Raw genomic sequence first — 26,742 nt, forward strand, 5'->3', positions numbered from 1 at the left:
TTGATCGCTTGCTCGTGGGTTGTAGCTAGCATAGCAATATGATAGTAGGAAGATTCTGAGTTCTAATTAAATCATTTCTCCCTCATACTCTGCCACCTGATCTAACACTGTTGAGGGAGGTGTGGATAGTGCCCAACAATCCTCTGCAGCTCCGTATTGCTCCGTATTTGCTAAGCCTCGCCCACTTTTGAGCAATCCAATCAAATCTGTAGAACATTAAAATCTTTATTGTAATTATACCCCACTCACATTTTCTATTTCAGTCTAAATATGTCACATTACTTAAGATAAAGCTGTAACTGCTGTTTCACTGTGAGTTTAGGGACACTTACAGTATTTAGGTTGTGCTTTGCTAGGATAAGAAACAACACTGAAACTTTCATATACACACTCCAACCATCACCTTCCTGTCACCAGAATCTGTCTTCAAATCTGTCTTCAAATCTTACGTCTTCAAACCAGGCTCTCTCTCTCTTTCGCCTTCTGTCACACACAAATAGGGTTTTTCCATTATGTGGGGGGTAGGCATGCCGTGAAGAGCCACGAGCCGGCGAGCCGCATTGGCACAACTTGACTGGTTTTTACATTACAATGTGGTAGCGCGGTAAAAGGTGTTGCCTACCTTGCTCACGTGTGGGGGATTTCTAGCCGCTGACGTAATCAGAGCGACACATTTCTCCTCTGTATTGATGTAAACCACGGATTAATAAAGAGAGCTGTATTATTCCCACAATACATCCATGGTGTAAACAACAGCGTTCAGCATGGAGCTCTTGGTGCTTGCTGTTCTTTTTATCAGTTTTGTTGTATTGGCACATTGATGTTGCGCCTCTCGTCACTTGTGTATGACGAGACATTCTGACGACATGACTCTGTTGAGGGGGGGGGTTGTGTGCTTGCTAGCTGGACCAAGCAGTGTGGCACAGCACAGCTACCCTCTGCTGTGAGGCTGTAATGGAAACACATGACATCACAGCACGGTTTGGCACGCCGGGGCTGAAGTGGACAAATGGAAAAACCCTAAAACACATACCCCTCCTTCACGTTGTGACGACCACCCTGCCAGTTTCTACCTTTAAGTAAACCCCCTCCCTTCCTCTTCGTTCCAAGCTGTGTGACTGTAAAGTGTAACAATAAAGCAGCTTATGACTAGAAGCTTTTATTTGCTCTGAGTCCTTGAGCAGCACTCATCATGTACTGTACACAATACACAAAAACACAAAGATCTGCAGGTCCAGGAGGCAGGGCAGAGCAAACAACCCTGTGTTACATCTGCTGGATTTTTAAAACTCCTCGGGTGTGGGACAGCGACGACTGTCCATCTCGGCCCTTCCTAGCTTTATCTCCCACACAGACGGCCACCAACACACACACACACACACACACACACACACACCATTTTAAATTCCAATATTCCCACAGGTCACCCACACAAATCCAGTCAGACACACATACACCTTCAGCCCCTGAACCAATGCAGTAAATATTATTATGGAATCAACGCAGCCTTGAATCAATCGAGGCTGTGCCTGTGTGTGTGTGTGTGTGTGTGTGTGTGTGTGTGTGTGTGTGTGTGTGTGTGTGTGTGTGTGTGTGTGTGTGTGTGTGTGCGTGTGCGTGCGTGCGTGCGAGTGTGTGTAAGTGTGATAAAGGAAAGAAGTTGATAACACTGTGTGCTCCTGTGAGAATTTCACCAAACTCCATGTTTTTTGATTGAAAGAAGGCGGGTAAGGTATTACCATAACCTTCCCACCACATGTCTGCTGTAAACTCAATAATGCAAGAATGATTTCACACATGCACAGACACACAGACACACACACACACACACACACACACACAACCATTGTTGCTATGCACCCTGGTAAATTCAATATTGTGTTCACACTCCTAAGCCAGAGTAGGAGTACAGTCGGCAGAGAAGCCACAGCCTTAGCTGGAAATCAATAGATTAAATAGAAACATATGAATAAAACACAAGATAATAAATAAAAGAGGAGATGGTTTACTCTTGCCGTCATATACTGTACAGGGTCTCTCCCATTTGGGAGAGAAAAAGGAGGAAAGAAAAAAAGGAGTGGGAGCAGCAAGAAAGATGACCAGGGAGACAGAAACAAAGGGAAAAAAAGTTATTGTGCTTTTAACTTGTGTTTTTAATTTTTATGTCTATCTTTCACTGTGCCAGTGTTTGCATGCTTGCATAAGGGGCATATCTATTTTAGTATAGTGTGTATGATATGTTTTCAAGTATTTGAGTGTGTGTGTGTGTGTGTATCGTTGATGTCTATCAATATTGAATGCATTTCCTTCCTCATTAAACATTTTCAAAGCCAATGTTTCAAATGTTTTGAAACTTCCATTGTTTACATCCATGTTTAGGTCGCAACTAATTGTTTATCAATCAAATAGCATGAAACTATCAGCAGGAATGTGTATCACATCTCTCACATTTCTGCATAGTGCTACTAGTGGTCAAAAACTCCACGGGGTGCCTTTAAAGAAGTCATGCAGAAAGATCTCAAAATCTAATGCTTACTCAAGACAAAGGCATGTTTGTGAATATTATTGTGATGCCAGAGAAGCGACTATTACTTTTCATTTATCATTAATAGCTCGCTCCCCAAAAGATGAAAAGATCATAAAAAATTACTAATCAATGAAAGATTTCTTTGCCTACTACGACCCTAAAGACCCATTTGTCAAATGGCCACTGGACTTCTTTTATTTGATCATTTTATTATATTGGCACACACATTATTAGTATTGGACTTATTATAATATCACTGTTGGAACTTAAACTAACTGTTACATGTCACGGTGTCATGTGTGGTACTGGTCTATACAAAAAGATTATACTTGACTTGACATACCTGTCGTTGATGCTCCAGTTGAGGCAGAGGTTGAGGGAACTGAGGTTGTGACATTTCCTCACCACCTCCATCACAGTCTCATTGTTGAGCTCTGAGATGTGCCGCAGGTCCAGGACATTCAGGCTTCGTAGCTACAAGAGGAAACACACAAAAACATCTGAATGATTTTATTCCATCAAATAGCTTGTGCTGTAGCCTACAAGTCATGGGCAGATAGCGTGTTAGTTAGTGGTATTGAAGAGTGAGGAACACACCAGCATCTAAACGGACTGAAGTGACATTTGCAGGTAAGTTAACAAGCTGTTTAATGTGAACCTGAAAACTGACGTTAGCAGCGCACTTTTCTCTGGTGAATGTTGCTTTGGTCACTCATTCAGCAAGCTAAGGTGCAGGACAAGACTTGTGTTCCTGTTTATAAGTAAGATAAGAAGAATGTCTCCATCTACATAGACGGATACCTAATGGTATTCCGTCAAATTAATACAAAACTAGGGGGTGCCATCATGAATCCAAAAAATATAAAATAACAATTTTGGTTTCTGATTTGTTCTCAAAGGACAGCACAGGATAAGTGATTTACAGAGCAGATATGTACGCTGTAGCAGACAAAAAATGGTATTTAATTTCAGTTGGAAGTAAAATCCATCTCTTATACTTTATCTCTTTCACACAAACCGGTATATAGGCACACAATTTCCTCTCTGTTCATGAAGGAACCAGCAGTGGATTTGTTATTATGATCAGTGCAAAAAAAAATGAAGCTACAGGAAGAGAAATATTTGGTGACGGCATGTATGGTATACACGGCTGCTGAATTACATGGATGGTTTTGATGTATCCCCACGGAATGCGGAACAAAATCTCTCTAAACACTGAGTAAACTTGTATACCGCCTCATGTACTGAAAAATAGCATGAATTCAGAATAAAACCTAACAAGGCAGACAAATGATACAAAATTGCTTGCTGTTACTGTTTATCATTCTGCGCCTGCATGCCTGGTGTGAGGGGTTATGAGCCAATATGAGCATTCACTTTCCCTCTTCCTTTCATCTCTCCGTCTTTCAATAATCCCTCTTTCCGATCTGAATACCTTATAAGAGGGGGTTTAGATTAATCCTCCAGTCAAAATCTCTACTTCCTGACACACTCTTAGAAACCCACACTGACACACTGTTCAACAAGTGTTCCTGCTCGCTGAAAATTACCAAAGGCTTTTCAAGCCACAGCACAGGTGTATTTTCTCAGATACATACTCAAAACTATTTAAGGCACAGGTGCACACACACACATACACGCTCAGACTCATACACACACTAGGGATGAAAGATAATAGAGGTATGATATTCCAGCCAGCCACCAGGGAGGCAGGGAGGTAAATGTCATGGCCAAGGCTAAAGAGAAAACAAGTTTACAGTTGGTGTTAAGATCACTGAGCACTACTGTCGGCTCCATAGGCATGACATATACCTACCAGCATGAAGACACATGGGGGAATGGATAAGGACCAAGGCTCGCTGGGTGTAATAAGCACACATGTAAACACTCTTCCCTGTCCCCACATACTGAGAATCAAAACACACCGACTGCAAACAAACACAGTGAGTGTGTGACGCTGCACTGCGCCGAAGGTAATAAAAAAAAAAAAGGCTGCTCCATTTGTCTCTCTATTCTTATGGAGCCTGTAGCTTTTTTGCCACTCCTCAAGAGAAAATTGGATGCGCACCTCCTGCAATAAAAGGTCTGCTTAGGCATGAAATAAACATGAAACAGATTTTGTTTGTGGCACCTATACTGAGAAGACACACTTAGATATACTAATGAAACAAACATTAAACAGCTTGTGTGCGCAAAGACGGGTCAAGAATGCAGCAGTGATCGTCAGGGACAGCTAAACTGACAATGGTATTTAACGAAAGGGAAAAACCCTTAACTGAATTATCAAAGACATGCAGATGCTCACACACGTGCACAAAAACACGCATAAACCTACACATACACGCACACGCACAAACTGTCATGTGCCCCTGTGGCCAGTGTTGGATCGAAGTGCTAAATTATTCATGCAGAATTAGGCTGATCTGTGTGTGTCTGTGTTGGAATTGTTTGCAAAACAAAGGCACTGTAAAAAACAAACCTGGATGTAGGCTAAGTGACCACTACCACTAATATTCATAGCAACAAACATCCACTCACACTGTCAAAAATAATTACCAGCAACAGAACACAGAACACAGACACAGACACACGCACGCACACGCACACGCACACGCACACACACACACACAGTTATTTGCATTCAGTATTTATAGTTATTAAGCCTGGAGTAACTTAAAACCCCAACATCAAAAGTAGTATTTGTTCTCCAAATCTTCAAAACTGCTTATGTCTGCTAAATAGAATCTCTACTACAAACCAATAGTGACTGTTTCATTGATGTGGATAACCAATGAGAAATCAGGCCAACCAGGGTGAGTTTTGATTGGCTGAGAGTGTAGCTAGGTTGAACAAAATTTGAAGATTTAGCAGATGTCTGCATGAAAGGGAAGAGGCAGAGTCACGGCTGAGACTGTAAGTTTGTTAATTCATCTGTGAAAGACACCGCAGGAAAATAAATTCCACAGTTTAGCAGACATCTGCCAAAAGAAAAATATCCTCCAAATCCCTAAAATGAAAAGTCACACAAAAAACAACCTCTAAGTAATTAGTCACACCTCCAGAATGTGACAGGCCACAGTGCCAGTGTTTGTTTTCTCATAGTTGACAGATTATCATAATTTGACTCATAGGTGAAAAGTTTTAATGCTTCCAATCTTTTTTAATCATTTCCACTCATAATATAGCTTATTTTGCTACTCATGTTTTTCTGTGAACCAACAATAAATGGGTACAAAAAGAAAGAAAAATAAATTGAGAGAAATGGGGAGGAGGGAGTGCAAAAGCGTTAGACAGAGAGGAAGACAAAGCGAGTGATTTACACAGCACAGAGAGAGAAAAAGAGAGACCGAACAGAGGAAAAAAAAGGGGGGCAAGGAGAGAAAAGTGAGAGAGAAATAGAGCTACAGAATAGAGAGAAGGGGATTTGGTGAGGGGTTTGGCAGGTTTTTCTCCTCGTTGGCTGACGCCTGTAACCAGGCAGAGTTTGTGTCCTCTCCTGAGTTGGCAGCTACACCTGGATAATTATTCATTCAGTTCTTAAAAACACTGAAACCTGCAGAATCCAGCTGCTCTGAGGCCAGGGTGTCGTCCCCGCCCCGTGAACACACATGCATTGCACAGAAATTGAAGTGCACACTGATTATATGAATATTCCAACGACTACGTGGACACATGTTCACATGCACAAAAACAGTGGTGGAAAGTATCCATGTACATTAACTCAAGTACTATACTTAAATACAATGTTGAGGAGCTTGTATTTTTACTTGAATATTTCTATTTTATGCAAATTTATACCTCAACTCCACAACATTTAAGTCAGAAATATTTTACTTTTTACTGCAATACATTTGTTTCACAGCTATAATTATTAGTTACTTTTCAGTTTGAGATTATACATACAAAACATACGATCAGTTTATAAAATATGATGCATTGTTATAAATTAAAGTACCCAACAGTATATGAAGCAGTAATAATTAGCTCCACCTCGATCAGCTAAAACATTAGTACTGCCTACATGTTAACGCTTCAATAATAATGATCCAATACCTTAATACTATCTCCGTACTTTTGATATTTTAAAGTACATTTTGTTGCTAACAGTTGGAATACTAGCAAAATTTTGGATGACATACTTTTATTTGTAATAAAGTATTATCACTGTGTTGTATTGCTACTTTTACTTAAGTAAATAATCCTCCATCACTAACTAAAAAATGCACAAAAAGCTTAACAAAATTATTATTAATACCAATAGCAATTCTAGTAATCGAAGTATTGTGCTAGTTTATGTAATGGAATTTCTAATCACAAAATAAAAGTTGTGACATTTTTTACTTCTTAAACCATCAGTAAATCAATTCACCTATGCTAAAAATGTATTTTGATAAGGTCTTAAAATCAACCTTCTGTTTCCTTGATTCAAATGTTCACTTCTGCCTGAAAAACCCACAGAGCAGAAAATGACAGATTAAAATTAAGCTTCACAGAATCACAAAATTGGATGTGAATCTCAGTTTATAGACCAACTGCAAATCAAATAAAATACAGAACACATAATGCCTTACGCAAAGATAAGAGAAAAGCAATCACTGTAGAATTTAAAAGAGCTGGATGAGCAAACATTACTCATCTGAGAAGTGGGCATTGCACCTCATTTCTGTATTAAAGAAGTCCACATGACCAAAGGAGATCTGTCAGCTCCGTCCACCTGCTTCAATTAGAAGTCTCTTTTAAGCAAAAAAAATGAGACTGTGAGTCAGAGGTCAAACACCAAAAACCACTTTAAATGAAAGAAAAATAATTGGCTGTTTCAGAGGTACGTTATTCATCAGTCAAGCATAGGCTGGAGTTCAGTATTTGGAGAGGGTGATTTGACACTTTATTACATTAGTGTATGTCACAGTCTGGCACACAGTGGGTGTGTGTGTGTTCCTGTGTATGCTCGGCCAGACTACAGAGCTATAACTACCTGTGCTATTACTTAATATATTTACATAACGTCAAGCATCATGATGCCAAGCAGGAAGTTGAAGCCTGGCGGACCCCATGCAGAGGACATGATGTCATGGTCTGAGCGCTGGCACAAAGCAGCATGAGTTCATGGCTGTTGCTGTCCATCAACCTTAGTGTCCCAGCTGACAAGCGGCTAGATGACATTTAAAAAGCACAGACAGAGCAAGCATTGTTTTAGCCATAAATAGCGAACATGTTGGATTTGGAAAATATGAGCTGCTATTTCATTGCTGTAGTTCATTTAAAACGACCTCAAGATTTAGTATGTCAGCATAGTCAATGAGAAATAGGTCCTACTGTGGGAAATGCATATAGATCCACAAAAAAACACATGCATGCGAGCACTGTCTATGAAAAAGAAGGGGGAAAAAAGCTTTTCAGTAAAACTAACAGTGGAAAATCAATTTTTAGACTGGCAAAGATGAGTAGAAACAAATTTAAATCATCTAAACTATGCAGGTAGAAGTTTAGACAGTCACTTTGAAGTAATATTCAAAGTCCTAAGCAAGAAGTCAAAGTCACAGGGTGTTGTTAAGGTGGCATTGTGTCCCTGACACATTTTGCTCAGCTGTCCGCATGTGTTGGAGACTGTGTGAGACAGGATGAGGCGGGGGTGAGACGAATGGCAGCGGTGTCACTAGGTGAATACAAGTGCGCACTCATGCATACACGCTCTGTGTTTTTTTTCCCCCCATATCGGAGCATCCCAGACAGTTCAGTCAGACAGGAGAAAGCTGTGTCGAGACAATCCCTCTGCAGCAAGCCTAAATCACACACACCCCCCCTCCAGACACAGACTCAGAAAAATACACACACACACACACACACACACACACACATAGTAATACACAGAGGCCTGCACAGACAGAGTGATATGAATATTTGAAGAAGGACTGAGGCAAAAACTGGAAAGTCTATGGGTCTGGTATCACAAATACATTGTTTGCATCAGTCATGGACCAGTGAGCTGATCCCTGTGTGTGTGTGTGTGTGTATGTGTGGTTAACTTCTCTCTTTATCTGTCTTGCGCCCATCTACTGTCTATCACTTATTTTCCCTCTCCTACACCCTTTTTCTCTCTCTCTTTCTCCTTTTCAGTCGCTAATCCTGCATGTGTTGGTGTTGATAACAAACTCAGTGGCGAGGAAAGGCTTGAGGAGATAGAGAACGCTGGTTTCTCTTCGCCGCACTAAGCCAAATGACCATATAGGCGCGCACATACACGCGCACATACACAAGCACGAGCTAATGTGACAGCACTGGATGACAGTCACAGCACAGTGACACTAGCTGGGCCAATAATGAGACATGATATCCCCCCCTCCAGAGGTCAAAAACCTCTCTATCTCTGTCTGTCTCTGGGTTAAAAGTCTTAGAGCCAAATGAATTATTCTTCAATTACTCTTGCAAGAGACACACATCATCCTTAGGCTCTTCTCTGCTCATTATATTCATAAATCCGCCAATCTCCTCCATACAGCAGTGAAGAAAATTATTATTACAATTTCGACTCATTCTGCAACCCCCACAACCCCATTACCTTTCTTCCTCCAAATCCCCTCTGCTCCTTCGTTTCCCCTTTATCCTCTCTACCACCCCTGAGACACAATACACATGTACAAGAACACCGTCTCACACACACACACACACACACACACACATTTGTACACAGGAAAAAGGTACACATAGACATGAACACACACACACTTACTTCTCTGGTTTGTGTTGGGGGTTATCAGTTTGACACAGGGCACTGTGATTATGTATTTTCTGTGCTCCAGTTAGAGGGAGGAGATAAGGGGCCAGCAGACTACAGCAAAGCCAGGCACCACTCATCCTACATGGGAAGGAAGTGGTGGTGGAGGGTGTGAAGGTGACAGTGGGTGAAGACCTGTATCTAACCTTTTGTGTTTCTCCACTTTAGAACCTCTTTTCCAACCTGTGCTCATGGCAATTTGGAGAAATTCGGAAATAAATAATTAATAAATAAATAAATAATAAATAATGAATGACTTTATTTTTTCTCCTTTTTTTTCTTTTTTCATAGGTTGTGAGCCTAATTTGAACTCAGGATGTTGCGAGTACATACTCCTCCACCAAGCCACCAGGATGGAAAGAACATATGATTCTGGTTATGAAATTAAATAACTTCCATGTCATAAACCAGACTTTTATTCGCTCATAAACACAGAGAGAATGAGGTATTGCCTACGGTCCAATTCTGTCAAATTCAGAGAGCATTTATCAAAGGTTCTAACTTTTTCTGGAGAAGAACAACAAAGCCACTGGAGCGGCACGGCTGAATTAATCTACAAGGCCCAAAATTAAGACCAGAAACATCCAAGTTCTGCACATCAGAGAGACAACACATAGCTATTACAGTCTCCAAATATACCTCTTTTCATCTATGACACATTCTTCAACAGTCTCTCCATTTGTTATGTCTTTGGCCTCCTCTCTCTTTCCCGAGGGTGGGAACTTTCACACACACAAAAAAGGCATTCTGAGGCCCACAGTGTCTTAGGGCAATGATAGGCTGATGTATGAGGAGGGGCATTGTGGGTAGGCATGACAAGCAAAGGGAAGCCATCAGTGGGACATCTAAGGCGCAGGGAATGAAGGCTCTCTGGCACCCAGAGCTGCTCTCAAACACTGGCTCTCTGATAGAGCCGCCCTTGGACTTAATCACTACCAGAAGAATAGAGCACCGCTTGACAGGAAGATGGAAAGACGGTGGGAGAGTGTGTGTGTGTGTGTGTGTGTGTGTGTGTGAGAGAGAGAGTGTGTGTGAAAGAGAGAGAGAGAGAAAGAGAGAAACCACAAGAGTAAAAGAGAGAAAAAAGAGATACATACAGAGGGTGTCAATGACCAAATGCAGAATGAGACATAAACAGGTAACACTGTTCAATGAGATGGATAATGACTCTGTTGGTGTTGCACATTTTTTCAAAGCCAGCCAACAGCAAAGTGTGACCGAGGCTGCTTGAGACACAGAGGGAGAGCACAGAAAATACAGTATGTTATCCATTTCTGAAATACACACAAATCCATTTCCTGAAAGAGAGAAAAATATACAACACATCTGAAGAGCAGGGGTTACATTAAAGCTGGGTGAGTGAAGCCGTCCACCCTTTTAATAACGCCCATGCCTACACACACAAACACACACACACACACACACTAAATCTCTTGCACTTCCACCTCTGTGGCTTGTCACAGGCTTGACTAAAAGGTGTACCCTCTGAAAATGAATTAGGGGAATGATTAATATCATACAGGTCCACAAAAACGCATATAAAGTTCTCAAATTAGCTGCTGAGGGAGAGCGCCAAATCACTGAAAGCTCTGGGACACCCACAAAGCCTCCATCCCAAAATGTTCTGTATCCATTACACAGCCTTGGGATGTGACAAGCCTCATCAATAAAACTATTATTAATGTCAAGAGCTTAGAACTAACTTTGAGCTTCTATCTCAAAACCAACCATAAATAAAAATTTACAGTATATGCCTGGCACAGATACACAAAAGACCACATCAGACACGTGTTTGCTCTTAAAATCATCACAGTTTTTGTTCTGACATTTTAAGCCGTATGTAATGTTTGATTTCCAACCAGTAAGGAAAGTGTTAGAGAGCTTGTTTTCGATTAGCAGGCTTTACTCTCACAGCCAGCAGAAGTCTTGATTTTGCCTTTAAGTCGCTAACAAGATGATGATTTATCAAACGGTGCCTGGCTACAAAATATTGAGTTGTGTTGTACATCACAGAGGAACCGCACAGCTCCCATTGGACTGAAACACTGAAAAACCATTAGAAGAGCATAAATGCCACAGCTTTACAGTTACTCTACAGACCATCTGCATCGAACTCGGCACCATGGGTGGCCTATTTCAACCATCAGCTCACTTGATTAAGAAAATACGATTTCAATTGATTTCCTCATACCCTAATTTGTGAGAAGTCGGTATTAAAAAAAAATATCAATCTGAAATGAGTGTGTCATATGAGAGAAGTTAATAAAAGTAATGGATTTTCTTCCCTTTTTTTCTGGTGATAGCTGGATAGCAAGTGAGGAGGTTCAGAAGATTATATATATATATAGATAGATAGAGAGCGAGAGAGAGAGAGAGCAAGAGCAATCGAGGAAGAAAAGAAGTGAGAGGGAGTGTGTGATAATCGAACAAGAGAGCAGCACTGCAGTCCCGGAATCGCATGCAGGTCCACGGAGTCATCAGAAATGCAACGATTCTAAACGAAATGATGATTTTCAATCGACACTGGATGGGACCAAGTGGGAATGAATGAGAGGAGGAATCAACTGCTAAACGAGATAATTACTGTCAGAGATTATAGAGGGACAGAGAGAGGAAGAGGTAGAGAGACGGAGAGGCAGAGAGGGAGACTGAGAGATGAGATGACTCACAGAAATGATGGCTGAAATGACAGAAACAGAGAGATATGATCTGACTCTAAATGTACAGACAGAACATACCTGGTCAAAATGTTATCCTTGAAACATTTCTGTCGCATCACGATTCATAAATTATGATAAATATCTATGCTAGAAAATATCTAAAAAAAACCCAAACATTTTAAGTGGTTGATTGGAACTGATTTTGCGTTATCATCTCTTCAGCGTACTTTAGCAGCTGATGCAAGAAAGATCATTCAATTTTGGATTTCTAAAGATGCTCCCTCAGAAAAAGATCGATATAATGATGTATAGCCCTAGTGATTCAGAATTTTGCGTGGGTGTGTGTGTGTGTGTGTTATTGTTGTTGTGTCAAGTTGGTTAAGATGGAAAATGTGGTTCTGAATGCATCTCTGGTATCTGTCTTGTTAAGGCTCATAACCTCGATAAAAAGGTGTAAAGTTCTTTTTCAGTTCAGACAAATCTGCAGCTTTAAAAAATATATATATTAATATTATCAGAATTATAAACTTGCTCATCTAAACTCCTAAAACTTCACCTTGGTTAATACTGTAATAAATAATAATGAGGTGTGCTAGACTGTGCGTGTGGGCAGATGTGTATGCGTCCACCTCCAGGTATGCTAATGCTGTTATGACTGGCTGGCTTCATTACTGTCTGTCTACAACACACTGGCCAAGGTCAGTGGAGGCTGCAGAGATGATAGGGGGCCAAAACCATGAGCACAAATTAATCTGCTGTTTAATCTAATAATGCAGCATGGCATCGGGTGTCTCAGTCCTATTAACACAACTGTAATTGCATTTGAGGAGGAATGGACGCATGCAGCTCACAAGGGTACGTTCACACTTGCGTGTACACCCAAGTACATCAAACACAGATTGAATTGTATTACACAAGCATACATTGGTGCGGACATACCATACACACTCACACATAGGTGCACACACACACATTATAGATGGATGTTATGTTGGCGAAAGGAAATAAATGAGAAGAAAAACAAGGCACAGTATTTCCTGGTGAATTCAATTCAAGCAATCGGCGTGTGAGTGCATGTGTGTCCATGTTTATATGCCATGGCACATCTTAAACCACGGAGCCCTGCTCATTAGCATGGTAATATCCAAACAGCAGGGTGTAGTCAGAGCAGCAGCGTATTATTAGGATTCATCTTATTAGGCTTTCATGAGATTTAAAAGTTAACACAAAATAACTTCAAAACTAAGTCTAAGATAAAACACACAGCGAGGTCCTTAGTTTACTCTACAAAAGTTAATTTCCCCCCCTGGAGACAATGCATGGCCTGCAACAACATGGAGAGCTGGCCTACGGTAACAGGATTAGACAAAAAAAACTCAGTCATGCTAAATCTTCAGTTGACATTTACTGATACAAGTAATTACTTCAAAAAGTTAAACTGTTGACTGAAATTAACCATCTTTTAACTGTGCTGCAGGAACTACAGTATCTTCACTTTTACCGTAAGTAAACACACGACTTGAGTTCTTCCAATAGGTCACAACTGAGGGTCCAAGGAACACTATGATCATGCAAGTCGAAGATTTGATACTTACCGCAGTAAGATGAATGACTCCCTGAGAGGTCACCGGACATCCCATGAAGCCAACAAACTGCAGCTCGGGACAATGCTCTGCAACCGCTCGCACAGACCGATCAGTGACCTGGTGAATAGAACAGAATAGAATAGCAGGGAGAAAAGAGGAAGAGAAGCGAGTTTAAATTAATATCCCAGGTAAGACACCATCTTCACAGTTTAAAACCTAATTGTTAAACATGAAGTGGTTCATGTTTTCTCTTCATCTAAATGTAAAGGTAGGAATCTCTGTCTGTCCGTCTAAACCGTTCATCCGATCGACTTCACACTTGGTGGGTGTATTGCTGAGGACCCAAGGAAGAGCAGTGCAGAATTTGGTACAATTTGGCCAAATGGTATGGCACATATTTATTAGTAGTGAGTTACTACCGCCTGAAGTACACACTGTATTTAGTGTATTGAGAGGGGACTCCTGTTAACTGTTAGGCTGCCGAACGGCATGCTGGGTACAGCTCACTCTCCGTCGCTCGCTACACTACATTCAAGAATAGATGAAGAAAGAGAACTGGAGATGTTACATTGTAGCAAAGTCTTGTAAGTTTGCCATTTTGTTTCGCTAAACTCAAACATTTCAAGCATCAGCGATGTTCCGAACATGCACGTTTTGAATGGGCACTGAGCTAGTACCAATTTTATTTCATTCATTCACTGTATACAGGTTGAATACGTTTTATTCATTCACATTCACACATGGTAAAAAGACATCTGAAGGACTTTTTTCCCTTTATTGGACAGTTTGCAGTGGAGAAAGCTGAACTTGACAGTAATTTTAGCATTCTATTAAGAGTGTTTTTAAAGCCAGTGTGTGCAGACAGGTGCTGTCAGATTCAAGCCTAAATGTCTACTCCATCTGCGCGACGAGTCTGGTGTGTTTTGTGTTTGATGAACAGCAGAGAAGGAGGGTCACATAAGGAGTGGAGCAGGAGGAGGATAACGGACAAGCTAAACAGCTTAAAGAGCATGTCTGCCAAGCAGCTTGGGTGTCGACTTATGATGGATGGGCCGTTCCCCATCATTCACCCAGTTGTCAACTAACAGCTCATAATGGATCAGAGATCAATAGGGAAGCAGAACGTTTCCACCAGCTTCCACTGTAGTCATCAATACAGGTACTGATAGCTACTTCACCTCCCTCATCACACTCAACACTGCAACAATATGTGGGAGATTGTTTGTCCTCTCTGTAGGCTTCCTCAGTGCTTCCTCAAACTCTTCATCAATCACAAAGACAAAATAAGATGAGAAGAAGAGAGAGAGAGAAGAGAGAGAACTGACTCCACAATGTGATTAACTGGGAAAACAAAGAAAAACAAACATCAAAGAACATTAGAGAACAAAAATCTCTTTTTCTAGGCATCCCTGTCAAAAACTTCAATGTTTCTTTTTGAAATTAACAAAAAGCAAGTCAGGCAAAAAGTACATTTTAATACATGCAAAAAGCACATCAACTAGTGATGGATGCATACAAACAAACTTTTCCTTATCAACTTAAACATATTTGAAAAAAGTTTGTCAGAATGCAGTTAGACTGAAATTTAAGTCTGACATGTTTTGAAAAATAAATGGAAAATATGCCTGAACTTTAATGTTCAATATGAAATACTGAGAGGAGCGCAAATTGGAAGAAACACTCAAGAAGACTAGAGGTTGACAAGGCGGCAAAAGAGACATATCGTAGGCTACACCTACTTTAAGTCAACACTGTCAGTCAACACCAGATTTTCAAACCCACATAGCAATGTTTATGTACCATTAAAGTAACATAAAAATTTATTAGAAACTATTTTGCATAATCTGTTGTTTTCTCAGACATGTTACTGTACAAAAGACATTTGAAAGACATACCAGTTCTATACAATTTTAAAGGAAACTCACTATCTTGAATTTGCAAATACATATTTGTTAGTTGTGTTGGTGGACTTGCCATCAACTTCTAGAAGTGTCATCAACAACAACAACAAGGAACAGCAAGAAAAAGCTTTGCAATTTCCTTACCCATTCCCCTGTTTCCGATGCAAAAGGATGATTCTGAACAGTCTGACAGTCGGTTTTAGTCACAATGCAGGAAGGTTTCTAAACAGTGTATCAAACACCGGTCCTCCTGTGGCACTGTCTTTACTGCATGTTGACAAGATAATTAATTAGCAAGTTAGACTGGAGAGAGTAGTGACTTGCCAATGGAGTTGTAGTGTTTAGCTGTACAACAACAGAAATGTTGTACAGTTACAGGTTGGAGGCGATCACAGCAAAACACATCCCTAAAATTGTAATGGCTGCCAAACCATTGTTTTATGGAATATTACATTGCTCAAAAATGTGTGCCGGAAAATACAGTTTTGAACCTGTGATCTTACTTTTTTGTACCTGTAAATTCTGTGTTTAAGCTGGCGGGCTTAATTTTTTTAAGCCTGAACATTCGTTTTTCTGCATGGTGAGATCGAAGGTGGAAGTTTGCAAGCCGGGAAGTGACTGCACAAACATGAAACACAACTGTTTACTGTTACTTGATCCTGCAACCACAGACTTAAATATACAAGCACACCTTTATGAAATTCCATTTAGTTTTTGGTTACAGGTGATGAGTGCACCTCTGTTACGTTGCACTATACTTTAGCCTGGCCCTTCTTGAGCTACATATTTAGGTTGAATCCATTTGACCCCCTGCCTAGTAATAATGATTAAACTACGACTTGTAAGTCTTGCTCTTTACTTGTCCATATACCCTTCATCCTCTTGATTTTGTCCTACATACACACCCTTAGAGTTAATCACACCTCTATCACTCTAATGTTGCCTCTCCCTCTTTCTCCTCATCTCACTGCCCTCCTCCCCCTTGCAGGTCTACCTTAAACTTAACTGAATTGAGGCAGAGGAAGATGGAAAACCCAAAGAGACAGCGATGGGAAAGAGAAGTCACAAAAAAAGAACAAGGTGTCCATTTATCGTTCACCAAGTCACATACAGTATGGCTTATCTGGGTAAAACACCTCCTATCACTCTAGTGAAGCTCAAAGGTAAGTCTCTCACCTTATCAGAAAGGAGCCAAAGTGCTTGTAAAGTACAAAATGGTTCATAAAGGAATGTGACTGCAAAGGATTTCTAGTCACAGGTGAGGCAGCGGAAGTTTTGAGGTACAATTTAGCAATGAACAAGATATTTTAGGTTAGTACCGTTATTATGCCTATGACTGAAAACAAAACTTGAATTGAAAGAAAAAAGGAGGGCATTGATGCTTTGTATCATGTTTTAGCCATGCCCAGCTTCATGGATGACAATGTCGGCTGGTCGGTCTTCCACTTTGGTTCAGACTGAAATATCTTAATAATTATAGGATGGATTGCCATGAAAATTTGTACAGACATTTATGATCCACAGAGGATGAATCTTAGTGATTTTGGTGATCACCTGAGTTTTTCTCTAGCACCACCAGCAGCTAAAATATAATATGAACATAATATGTTCAGAGGAATATCTCTCCATCTACTGGATGGATTGGCATAAAATTTCATACAGACATTCATGGTCCCCAGACAATGAATCCTAATGACTTTTTTGATCCCCTGACAACTATTTGAGGGATTGCTATGAAATTTGTTACACACATTTATGTTTCCCTTAGGATGAATTTTAATCAATTTGGTCATCCTCTGACATTTCATCTAGCGTCTCCATCAGGCTTTAATCTGTCTAATACTTTGGTTTATGACCAAATACCTGCAAAACTAATGACATTCCCATCAGCCTCACCTGTACATTGTGTTTTGTGCTAATTAGCAAATGTTAGCATGCTAACAGGCTAAACAAAGATGGTGAACATGGAAAACATTATATCTGTTAAGCATTAGCATGCTAGCATTGTCACTGTGAGCATGTTAGCATGCTGACATTAGCATTTAGTTCAAACCACGGCTGTGTACAGAACAGCCTCACAGAGCTGCTAGTGTGGCTGTAGACACATAATCTTGTAGATAAACTTCTGGATATACATGTTTGAAATATGATTATATCTATTCCAAAATCCCTTTAAATGGACAAAAGAAAACGTGCCAGAGTAGGGCTTTAACAGACGGTTAAAGGTGCATTACATTTGCACAAGTCAAATGATAACCTTTTTTTGAATCCCAAAACTGATAAATGAAGTTCATCCTGTGACATAAAAGGTGTATATACCTGCCCTAATTGACAGTAGCCTTCAACATTATAGCTTGTTCATTATAATCATAATTAAATATCAAAAAATGAGTGCTGAGGTGGGCAGTCAATAAAAATGGGATCATGTTGAGGAAATAACAGGTTATTACGGGGTTGTGAATAGTTGCACAGTATCCTTCCTCCTTCCAGTATCTGTATTTTAAGCCTTGTACAAAAAGGAATAAGACTTATTGCCCAAAAGAGAACTGTTCATCCTGGATACAGTTGTGAGTAGAAGTTGTAGCAGCTCACTGTACTTGCTAGCTTTGTACAGAACAGTTTTTCAGGGCAATCAATAACTGGATACACCTTAAAATTCTACACATCAGTTTTGGACCCACCACATCACCCATCAACACTTGCTGCAGTCAGAAAAGATTAACTGAAGGTGAGTCAGCGCTCCCACTCTGAGACACTGATGCATATGGAACCTGATCTGCAGGGCCAGGTGGAGATAGTGGGGTGAGAAGAGCAGAGTTGTCTTTTTGAGTATGAAACTTGGAAGAAAAAAAATAGTCTCCAGAAGGACCAGCCTAAGCTGAGCAGCTGGCAGGTGAAGTGAGCTGGCCGGAGCTCCCCAAACATGGCCTCTGCCAAAAAACCATCAAGGAAAACATTTTCAGGTTGACTACCAGCCGAATCAAAAAGCTACAGACCACCATGATCCTTAAATCAGAACCGTCTGCAAGAGAAGCAAATGAATCACAGCAGAGGCCACCTCCAGACTGTCTTTCATACCAGTGTTTGTGCTGAGTGCAGTTGTGTGTGTGTGTGTGTGTGTGTGTGTGTGTGTGTATGTGTGTGTTTGTGTACACGCTTGTGTGTGAAAGCAGGAGAGACAAAAAGAAAGAAAGCAGGTTACACATCTACAGTAACTCAGCAGGTGAGAGGAGAGACAGAGGAGAAAAAAAATAAAATCCCTCCAGAGCAGAACTAGCCAGGAGGGCATGTAGCATATCAGATTAAGCCTCTGTGTGTGTGTGTGTGTGTGTGTGTGTGTGTGTGTGTGTGTGTGTGTGTGTGTGTGTGTGTGTGTGTGTGTGTGTGTGTAAGACCATATGGGTTTGTAACTAAGATTTGTCTCCAACCCACCAACACAAAAACCCGTCCCAAATTTCTCCTTGCTTCCCCCTCCTCCCCCTCAACCTTTCATGGACTTTGATTTAAAAACACGAAAAGAGCCATGGCAGGGCTTTGGAGAAGAAGTGGCTAGCCAAGAGAGGCCTTAAAGCCTTTTAGAAGGGATCTGGTTTAATGGTCTCTGGGTGAAGGAGGTAAGTAAGGCAGAAAAAAAAGTGGGCTGGAATGGTGGAAATGCTGCAGTCATAAAGATAGCCTTTGTGTGTGTGTGTTTTAAAGAGCTGGAAGGTAATTGTTGAGAGTGCTGTGGTAGCAAAAAGGGGTAATGCTGTATGTGAGTGTGTGGTTTTTGTCTGGCGGTCTGTTCTTAGAATACGCTGGGGCAGCACCCAGGGGCCACTTCTCATCCAATACGGGCATTCAAGCTTGTCAATATCGTCTATCATACGACTCGTTTGACTCCATCAAGCGCACAGGCAAAAGAGATGTAAACAGAAAAAGACCAGAGCAGAGGGCCGTTCATCTCTTTCATCCTTTGCGCTTTCGTCTCCCCCCTCCCCTCTCATTTAAAACAGGCTGATTCTTACCAACAAAAACAACACAGCAAGAATACACCCTCCCTCACATCATTAATTGTGTTCTTTCTTTTATTTCTTCCTTTGTGGGGCTTTACTCTCACACACACAGGAGAAGCTGGTTTCATCAGTGAGAGAGATGGCTGGGAGTGTGTGGAGGGCAGGCACACTGTCATTTGTCTATGTTTGAAACTCTGATAATGATACACAATCACATATACACACCCACACAAAAACTGATACATCCCCAACACTTTCTTGCTCCAGAAAGTTAAAACATTGCAGAACTTTTTTCTTTCATTGCCAACTGGAGCAAGACAATCCTAGTTAGACCTCCCATCCAGCTGTGCCTGATGGGTGACTGGCCAAAAACCTGAGAGATGGAGAAATGTACCCTATTTAGAATGCACTCAGCCTGTAAGAGTTACATTTTACTGGTTGTCAGCATCCGTAGTAACAAAAGTAGGTAGCATCATTAAGTTGCTAAGCTTCAATTTACCAAATGTTCAACAACAGGGAGATTTTTGTCATCTGGACCAAGGAAAGGATGCAGCCATGAACAACACAAGCGTAGACTGCAAAAGTCATCTAAGTTAGTGTTTTAGATTTGAAATTATTTGTTAGTTTTTGCAGTGCGTCATTTATTTGGATGCTGAAACACACCGTTGTGCCTTCTCAGTGTTGTGGACCAAACTCAACGAAACTCAGTTATTGAGAGGGTGCCCACCTGATGACCCTATAGATTTTCCTGAAGTTTTACACTCGCATTGTGTTTCTTCTATTGTTAAAACAACGCAAGGGACGGCGTTGGTAGGGGCGTGTTTCTTCAGGTACTAGTGAGACAATGAAATACGATCCAGGAGGTACAGTTTGGGTAAAAGATCCATGAATTTAAAGCTTATCAGACACTAAAACACTGCACAGGGGTTTACAATACTAAGAGGCAGGATTTTTCAACTCTGGAAAGATAGTAATTATTTTACCTTTGTCACGACGATCACGACCGCAGCACCTTGCCAGTTGACGCTGCATTGCGGCAGAGACAGGTTTAACTTTTTTGCCAGACGTTTGGCACATTTCACCATTTGTATTGATAAAAATAAATGAGTTATGCCCACATTATCTTCACAACAACACCCAAGTCCCAAAAAGTCCAATAAGTTTGGTTTGGACCCGTTTGAAACAAAGAACCACACATTACTCTTACACTGTGATAAAGATGCTTAAACTCAACAAAAATCATCAATCAAAGGCCACTGAATATCATGAAGTCTTCATGAAAGGTCTCTGTTCTCTCACTTAAGTACTCGGTGCAATTTTACAGATTTCCAATATTACCCATAAACAAGGACGCCAACTGCAGGCCTGCGAGGTGCAAATTGAAGTGGGACGATTTTCATCAAAGTTCTGTTTCTTTCCAAGGTAATCATTTTCTTCATAAATACTCTCTTAGGGGTGATACTGCAGTGGGTTCATCACAGCCTTGGAATACACATAGAAACACACACACACACACACACACACACACACACACACACACACACACACATACACATACACATACAAACTTAGGTGCACACTCATAAAGTCATGCGCGCGGACACACACACCAAACTTTGTCTCTTTTTAAAGAGCTCAGATGGGCTGTATTGACGTGAAGGACTGGTGATCTGGCAAAAATCTAAATGAATACTTATCATCCTCCGTAATATCTGATGCCTGGAGACAAAAGCAACACGGAAAGTCATAAAGTTTTACTACAGCGAGGGAGAGTCTCTTTACTGTGCTGCCTCAGTACTGATGAGCAGGCACTGTGCACTAAGTGCAGAGCGGTTTGTTTGGAGCTGTGCATGCGTATTGATCAGAAAAGCATCACAGAGATGAGCAACTAAAGCTTTAGCAAAGCTGATTCACATTTAAATCTGCACAAAAACAAAGATATGTGATGTGCGCATGCTTTCTCATATACAGACATGAAAACATTCACACAGGCATACAGAAAGACACATGCAGCACACACGCAGGCCAAGTACAAAGTTGAGTCTAGACAGATGTGAGGTTCCTGGTCTCCAGCTATCCAGTGTGATGTTTTCTTTGGCTAAACAGAGGGACTAGTCATATTTATGAGACGCAATGAGACAGGAACACAGGATGGATCACAGTGAGAGACATAGGAAAGGAAAAGGGGGATGAGGAAGAGGAGGAAGAGGAGGGAGAGGATGGGATGAGGGGGAATGAGAGATTTGCAATCTTTTCATGTTAACATAATGTAACTTCTAGTCTTCAGTGTATTGCTTTAGCAGGCTTGGCTGCTTCTTTCATGCTGGTAAATCCTGTCTGAATATGGATGTGACAGACAGGCAGTGAGAAAGATGGAGAGGTGGTATGACAGGCCAAACAAGCTGTGTATGTGTGTGTTGGGGGTGGTGTTACATGAATATGAGAGCAATCTGATCTCATTAGAGGCCTGACGGGATGAGGAGCCGTGATGAGAGCTCTGAATCACCACCATCTAATCAATCAGTCTAATTAACCAAGCTTTATGAACACTGGGCCGAGCTGAGAAAGAATCCGCCGACACACAGATTAATAATGATTACTGAATACACTGCAACACATTCTATTAACAATCCATCTTCATGCCTATCCAGCGGCTTTGCATAAGAAGTCGATTCATTGCCAGTTGCAGGAAATCCTCTGAAACGTATTAGGTTCTTCTGTCTCCATCAAGTCTTCAGAGTAAATGAAATATCATTCTCATGAATTCATTTTTATTTAATGAAGTGTAAAGTTCTAAAAGTGACTCAGTGCATTGGTATAATATAATTGTGCTACATTTAAGTCGTAAGGGTATTTTTAGCAACATAATTTAATATACAGACATGGTGGACATAATAAAACCCCGCAATGGAGGATGGTTTAAATGTTGAACTTTAGAAAACAGTCAGAGGTAATTTTTTGTTTTTTTTTTTGTTTGTTACGCTCACACTGCTCTTTGACGCCCACCCATGGCCTCGCAGAAGAGTCCTAGTGTGGAAGTCAAAACAAGTCACAGCAGAAGGATAGGCAGTAGCTCATGCTTGTTTGTATGTGTATGTACACATTTGTGTGTGTGTCCGTGCGTGCGTGCGCTGTCAAGTCCTCACACCAAGCAGACCTTTAACCACCAGCAGGGGTCTGCATGTGTGTGTGTGTGTGTGTGTTGTACTGTGACCTGCTGCTGGGCAACACTGGGCAGCAACTGTCAGCGATGGCATAACCACTCGCTTACCACCATGATGCCAAGCTGTGGGCAGTGGGCACTTTGTTTGCGTAAACTCTGAGGTTTAAGTGTAAGCAACCAACACATCTGCTATTCTCTCCATTTCTCTCTCACCATTTCTTTCTCTTTCTTAACCTTTGTCCTGCTCATTATTTTGAGCTGGAAATTGTCGGAGAAAGTGCAGCACGGTCAGAAGGCCAGTGTGTAAAACAAAGCAAGCGAAAAGCCACGCTCTCACACTACTTAAACAGAAAAACAGCTAACTGAGGGCAAGCCAGAGGCAAACCAAATAAGTGGTATTTAATGACAAAGATGATTTAAGTAGTGTCTTTGTAAAACAGTTATTTTCTCAAGCAAGTCAATTTTAGCAATAGAGTATTGTTTTAGTAAGGCTGCAGCTAATTTCATTAGTGATTAATCTGCAGATTATTTTTGTGATTAACTGATTAATTCACCAATAGCCCAAAACCCAGATATTGAGTAAATATCAAGAAAAGCATTCAAATCTCTACATTTGAGAAGCTGGAACCAACAAACGTTTGCTAAAAAAAAATAAAAAAATGTATAAATACATTTATTTATATTTATTTATTAAATTGTGAATAGATACATAAATAAATGTATAAATAAATTAAATAAACTAATGCTTTTATTAAATTATAGACTTATTTATTTGTTTAATTTTGAATTTTGCAGCCCTAAATTTTAGCTTTGTCTTTTCTACAATTATTGAAGAATAAAATCATGTTTTACAAATGGTTCATATTTAAATTTGGAGCAAACGTTACTTTTGCATTTCTCCTTGTTGGATCAATATCATCATCTGGGAACATGGTGGCACATTCAGATTAAGTTTAAACTATTGCTGCAAAGATTAGTCAATGGATTAGGCAATTTTGATTTTAATTTGAATGTATAACACCAAATATTTCATGTTTTCAGCTGCTTCTCAAATTAGAGGATTTGCTGCTTTTCTCTGTATTTATATGATTGTAAATGTAATATCCTGGCTTTTGGACTGTTGATGGGACAAAAGAAACTATTTGGAGGTGTCCCTTTGGGCTCTGGGAATTTGTTAGAACAATTAGAATTAGAATTTCAATATTTTCTTACATTTTATAGACTACAAAATGAATCAAAATACTAATCAACACACTAACACACAGCAATAATAAAAATACGTAATACGTAGTTGCAGTCCTTGTTGAAACATGTACTCAAGAAAGTAATGAGCTTGAGGTCGGCTGAGGAGGAGTATGGGCATCCACTTTCACCACCTACCACCTACCCAGGGATTCTTCTCTCCAATGTGCACTGTGACAAAAAGGCCATAAAATTATCTGAAAAGCGCACTGTATACTTTTCAAAAATCGAAGCTGGCTCTGAAAGATGACTATTTTTGAAAAATGAAACTCCCAGGATCAATACATCCACTTTTCTCCAGCTGTGGCCATCTGAGACACTTTTGGAAAATGAAAATCCATGAAAAAACTTGCCCTATCCTTTTCACATATCTCAAAAAAAGTAACTGCCACCTACTTAACAGGAATGATCCCATTGCCTGAACAAAGGCAGCATTTTATGTGTTTTTAACAGAAATCAATTAATGTGCTATCTCCACACATGAACAGTCACACTTCTCTCTCTCTCACACACACTTGTCAAACAATCTTGTCTCGCTCTATTGTTGTCATCAGCCTTGATGATGCCAGGGAGGACTGAAATCTGCATGGGCGATCGCCAAAGTGATAGATCGCCTCGCTCGTCTGTACGCTCCACTCTCAACTGAAAATTACCTGTCATTTATTCAGTGGCTTACGCCCTTCATTTCCCTCAAGAGTTCCACATGCTGTCTTTTATCATGATGTGGCTGTGTGCATGAGTAATTGTACATACATGTGTGTGGACAGGGGGTGAGTGTTGGCTTCTGCAGACCCCTATATAGCAGTTTACATGAGATGAAGAAGAGGTTTTGTTCTTGTCGGAAATCAGAAGCTACTGCGGAAAAAGCTCTTTACTCTTTTAAATGTAAAGTCATTACACTACATTGTCAAAACCTTCCAACAGTTCTCTTGAGGTTTAAAATCCCAGTGTCATCTTTTTCCAAGCACATATTCACTGAAGGGCTGATCTCAATGTCAACTTACCATATTAGTTCTATGGCTCTGCGCTTTACAGTATGAGAGGCCTCAGGCTGAGGCAGGCTAGTTATATTGCTGTGATGGTCCCTGTTGTAACGAAACATCTCTCTGCAAGCAAAAAGTCCAGCCGTAGGTACAGTACAAGAGCTCAGCATTTAAAAGAAGTACAAACAGGGTGAACTTGGTAATGATTTTGCAAAACCACCACAAAAGACACCATTTCATAACAAAAACAACTCAGCCAGAGAAAATGCATTATTGGAAATGCTACTTCTAAACCCATTCACTCTGCCTACAACAAGCCATCAATTATCCAGCTTGCCATTCACCTTACACACACAAACAAACATTTGTCTACACTCAACAACTGTTAAAAGCTGGCACTGACTTTTGAAGATGTTGAATTTGTGTTTTTTGCACACACAGAGTGGGAATTACAACTACAAAAGGATTGACCTTTCTAGGTCGGAAAGGTAGCAAAACACCCTGATGAAGGCCCTGTGTCAAGAAACATTGGTTTAAAAAAAATAAGCAGAAGGTCAGTTAGTTTGCCCAGTTATTTTTCACATTTGATTTAGATACTTAAGTTGCCACAGCAGTTGTACCTCATGATTTATCTGTGTATCTGTTCAGCATTTGACTGTTCAGCATTCAGAATGATTTACTGTAGTTTTTACCTACATGCACATTAGTATCCTAATCTGCTGGATTTTGTTTCATCATGTAATTGTCAGAAATGGAAAATGAGAGCAACAATAAACCTTATCCATAACCATACCACAGCCACTTTCACCTTTAATTACGTCTTTCTCAAAGCGTCAGCAGCTGTGAGCAGTCTTCATTACTAGGTGACTTGTTGGTGCTCTGTCCCTTCCACAAAAACTGGAAACCACCAAGAGGGACTCTGAACCTCTTAACCTTTCACTGTTCCCATGGTAACTGCCCAGGACAATCTATCAGGGTGAATGTGAAATTGACTTTTAACACTTTGAGCTTTACTTAGAGATCAGTTTTATGTCTCATGCTAATGATGAAAAATAGTACTTATAGAGGCCAATATGACCATGGACCTGGACCAGAATGACTGGTGTGGTGACGTACCTATCGATGCCTGGCGTTACAGCTATGGCCCGTATTGGATTGTTCTGTTCAGCAGTCTATGGAGGGAACCGCCGCCTCTTGTTCTTCTTCTTATCGACACAGCACTAAAGGTATGGAGTGGGAGCTGGCAACAGCTGAGAGAAGCACTGGACTAGAAAAAAAAAAAAAAATGCTTCAATGATCTCTCTCAGGGAAAACAGTGGTTTTCAGAACCTTTGAGTTTCTTTGAGATGACATTGATCTTGTTGGTGGATCTTTGATGTTAATCCTCACTAAAAAAGCTATTCAGCAAATTTGATAAAGCCCCAAGTGGTGTGTGTGAATCTGAAAAAGAATTTGTGAAGAGAAAATATGCAACTATCCAAAGAATAGGAAGACCAAGCCTTGAGCCCTTGTGTATTACATTTTTATCTCAATCTTAATCCTTAATCTCAATATGGCCTTGCTGTGGGTTCTCTACCACAACTGTTTAATCATGAAGTAATCTGTGTGGGTAACTCTGGGTGCTTCTTGTTTTCTTAGATTTCAAAGATAAGCAATTAAGGTGACTTGTAGAATTAACAAACTAGTAGTCACTGGGGTGGCAGTAAATCCAGACCATAAAGATTAAATGAAAAATATGTCTTAATTCCAAGAAAACAGTTAAAATCAAGTGAATGACCACATGCCATTGGCATGTAATTTTAATAAATCAAACAACAAAGATTGTTTTCATTCTTGGTTCAATCCACTTGCCTAAAAAATTGCTATGAAGAAAATCATTACAGCTGATGTAGTGTTGTTCTTCAGAGTTG

At 40.3% G+C, this 26,742-nt stretch overlaps 1 protein-coding gene across 1 annotated transcript in view; it reads right to left on the reverse strand.

Moving 5' to 3' along the window:
- fbxl17 (F-box and leucine-rich repeat protein 17) overlaps positions 1–26,742 on the reverse strand; it is a 214,710-nt gene that overhangs the window by 130,483 nt on the left and 57,485 nt on the right. Inside the window, exons 7-8 of the mRNA XM_044195885.1 lie at positions 13,558–13,665; positions 2,871–3,001 (exon numbers count right to left, since the gene is read on the reverse strand). Coding sequence (XP_044051820.1) covers positions 2,871–3,001; positions 13,558–13,665 — 239 coding nt within the window. The remainder of the gene's footprint in view (positions 1–2,870; positions 3,002–13,557; positions 13,666–26,742) is intronic.

The sequence above is a fragment of the Siniperca chuatsi genome, linkage group LG5 (assembly GCF_020085105.1).
Source record: "Siniperca chuatsi isolate FFG_IHB_CAS linkage group LG5, ASM2008510v1, whole genome shotgun sequence".
Taxonomy (NCBI): domain Eukaryota; kingdom Metazoa; phylum Chordata; class Actinopteri; order Centrarchiformes; family Sinipercidae; genus Siniperca; species Siniperca chuatsi.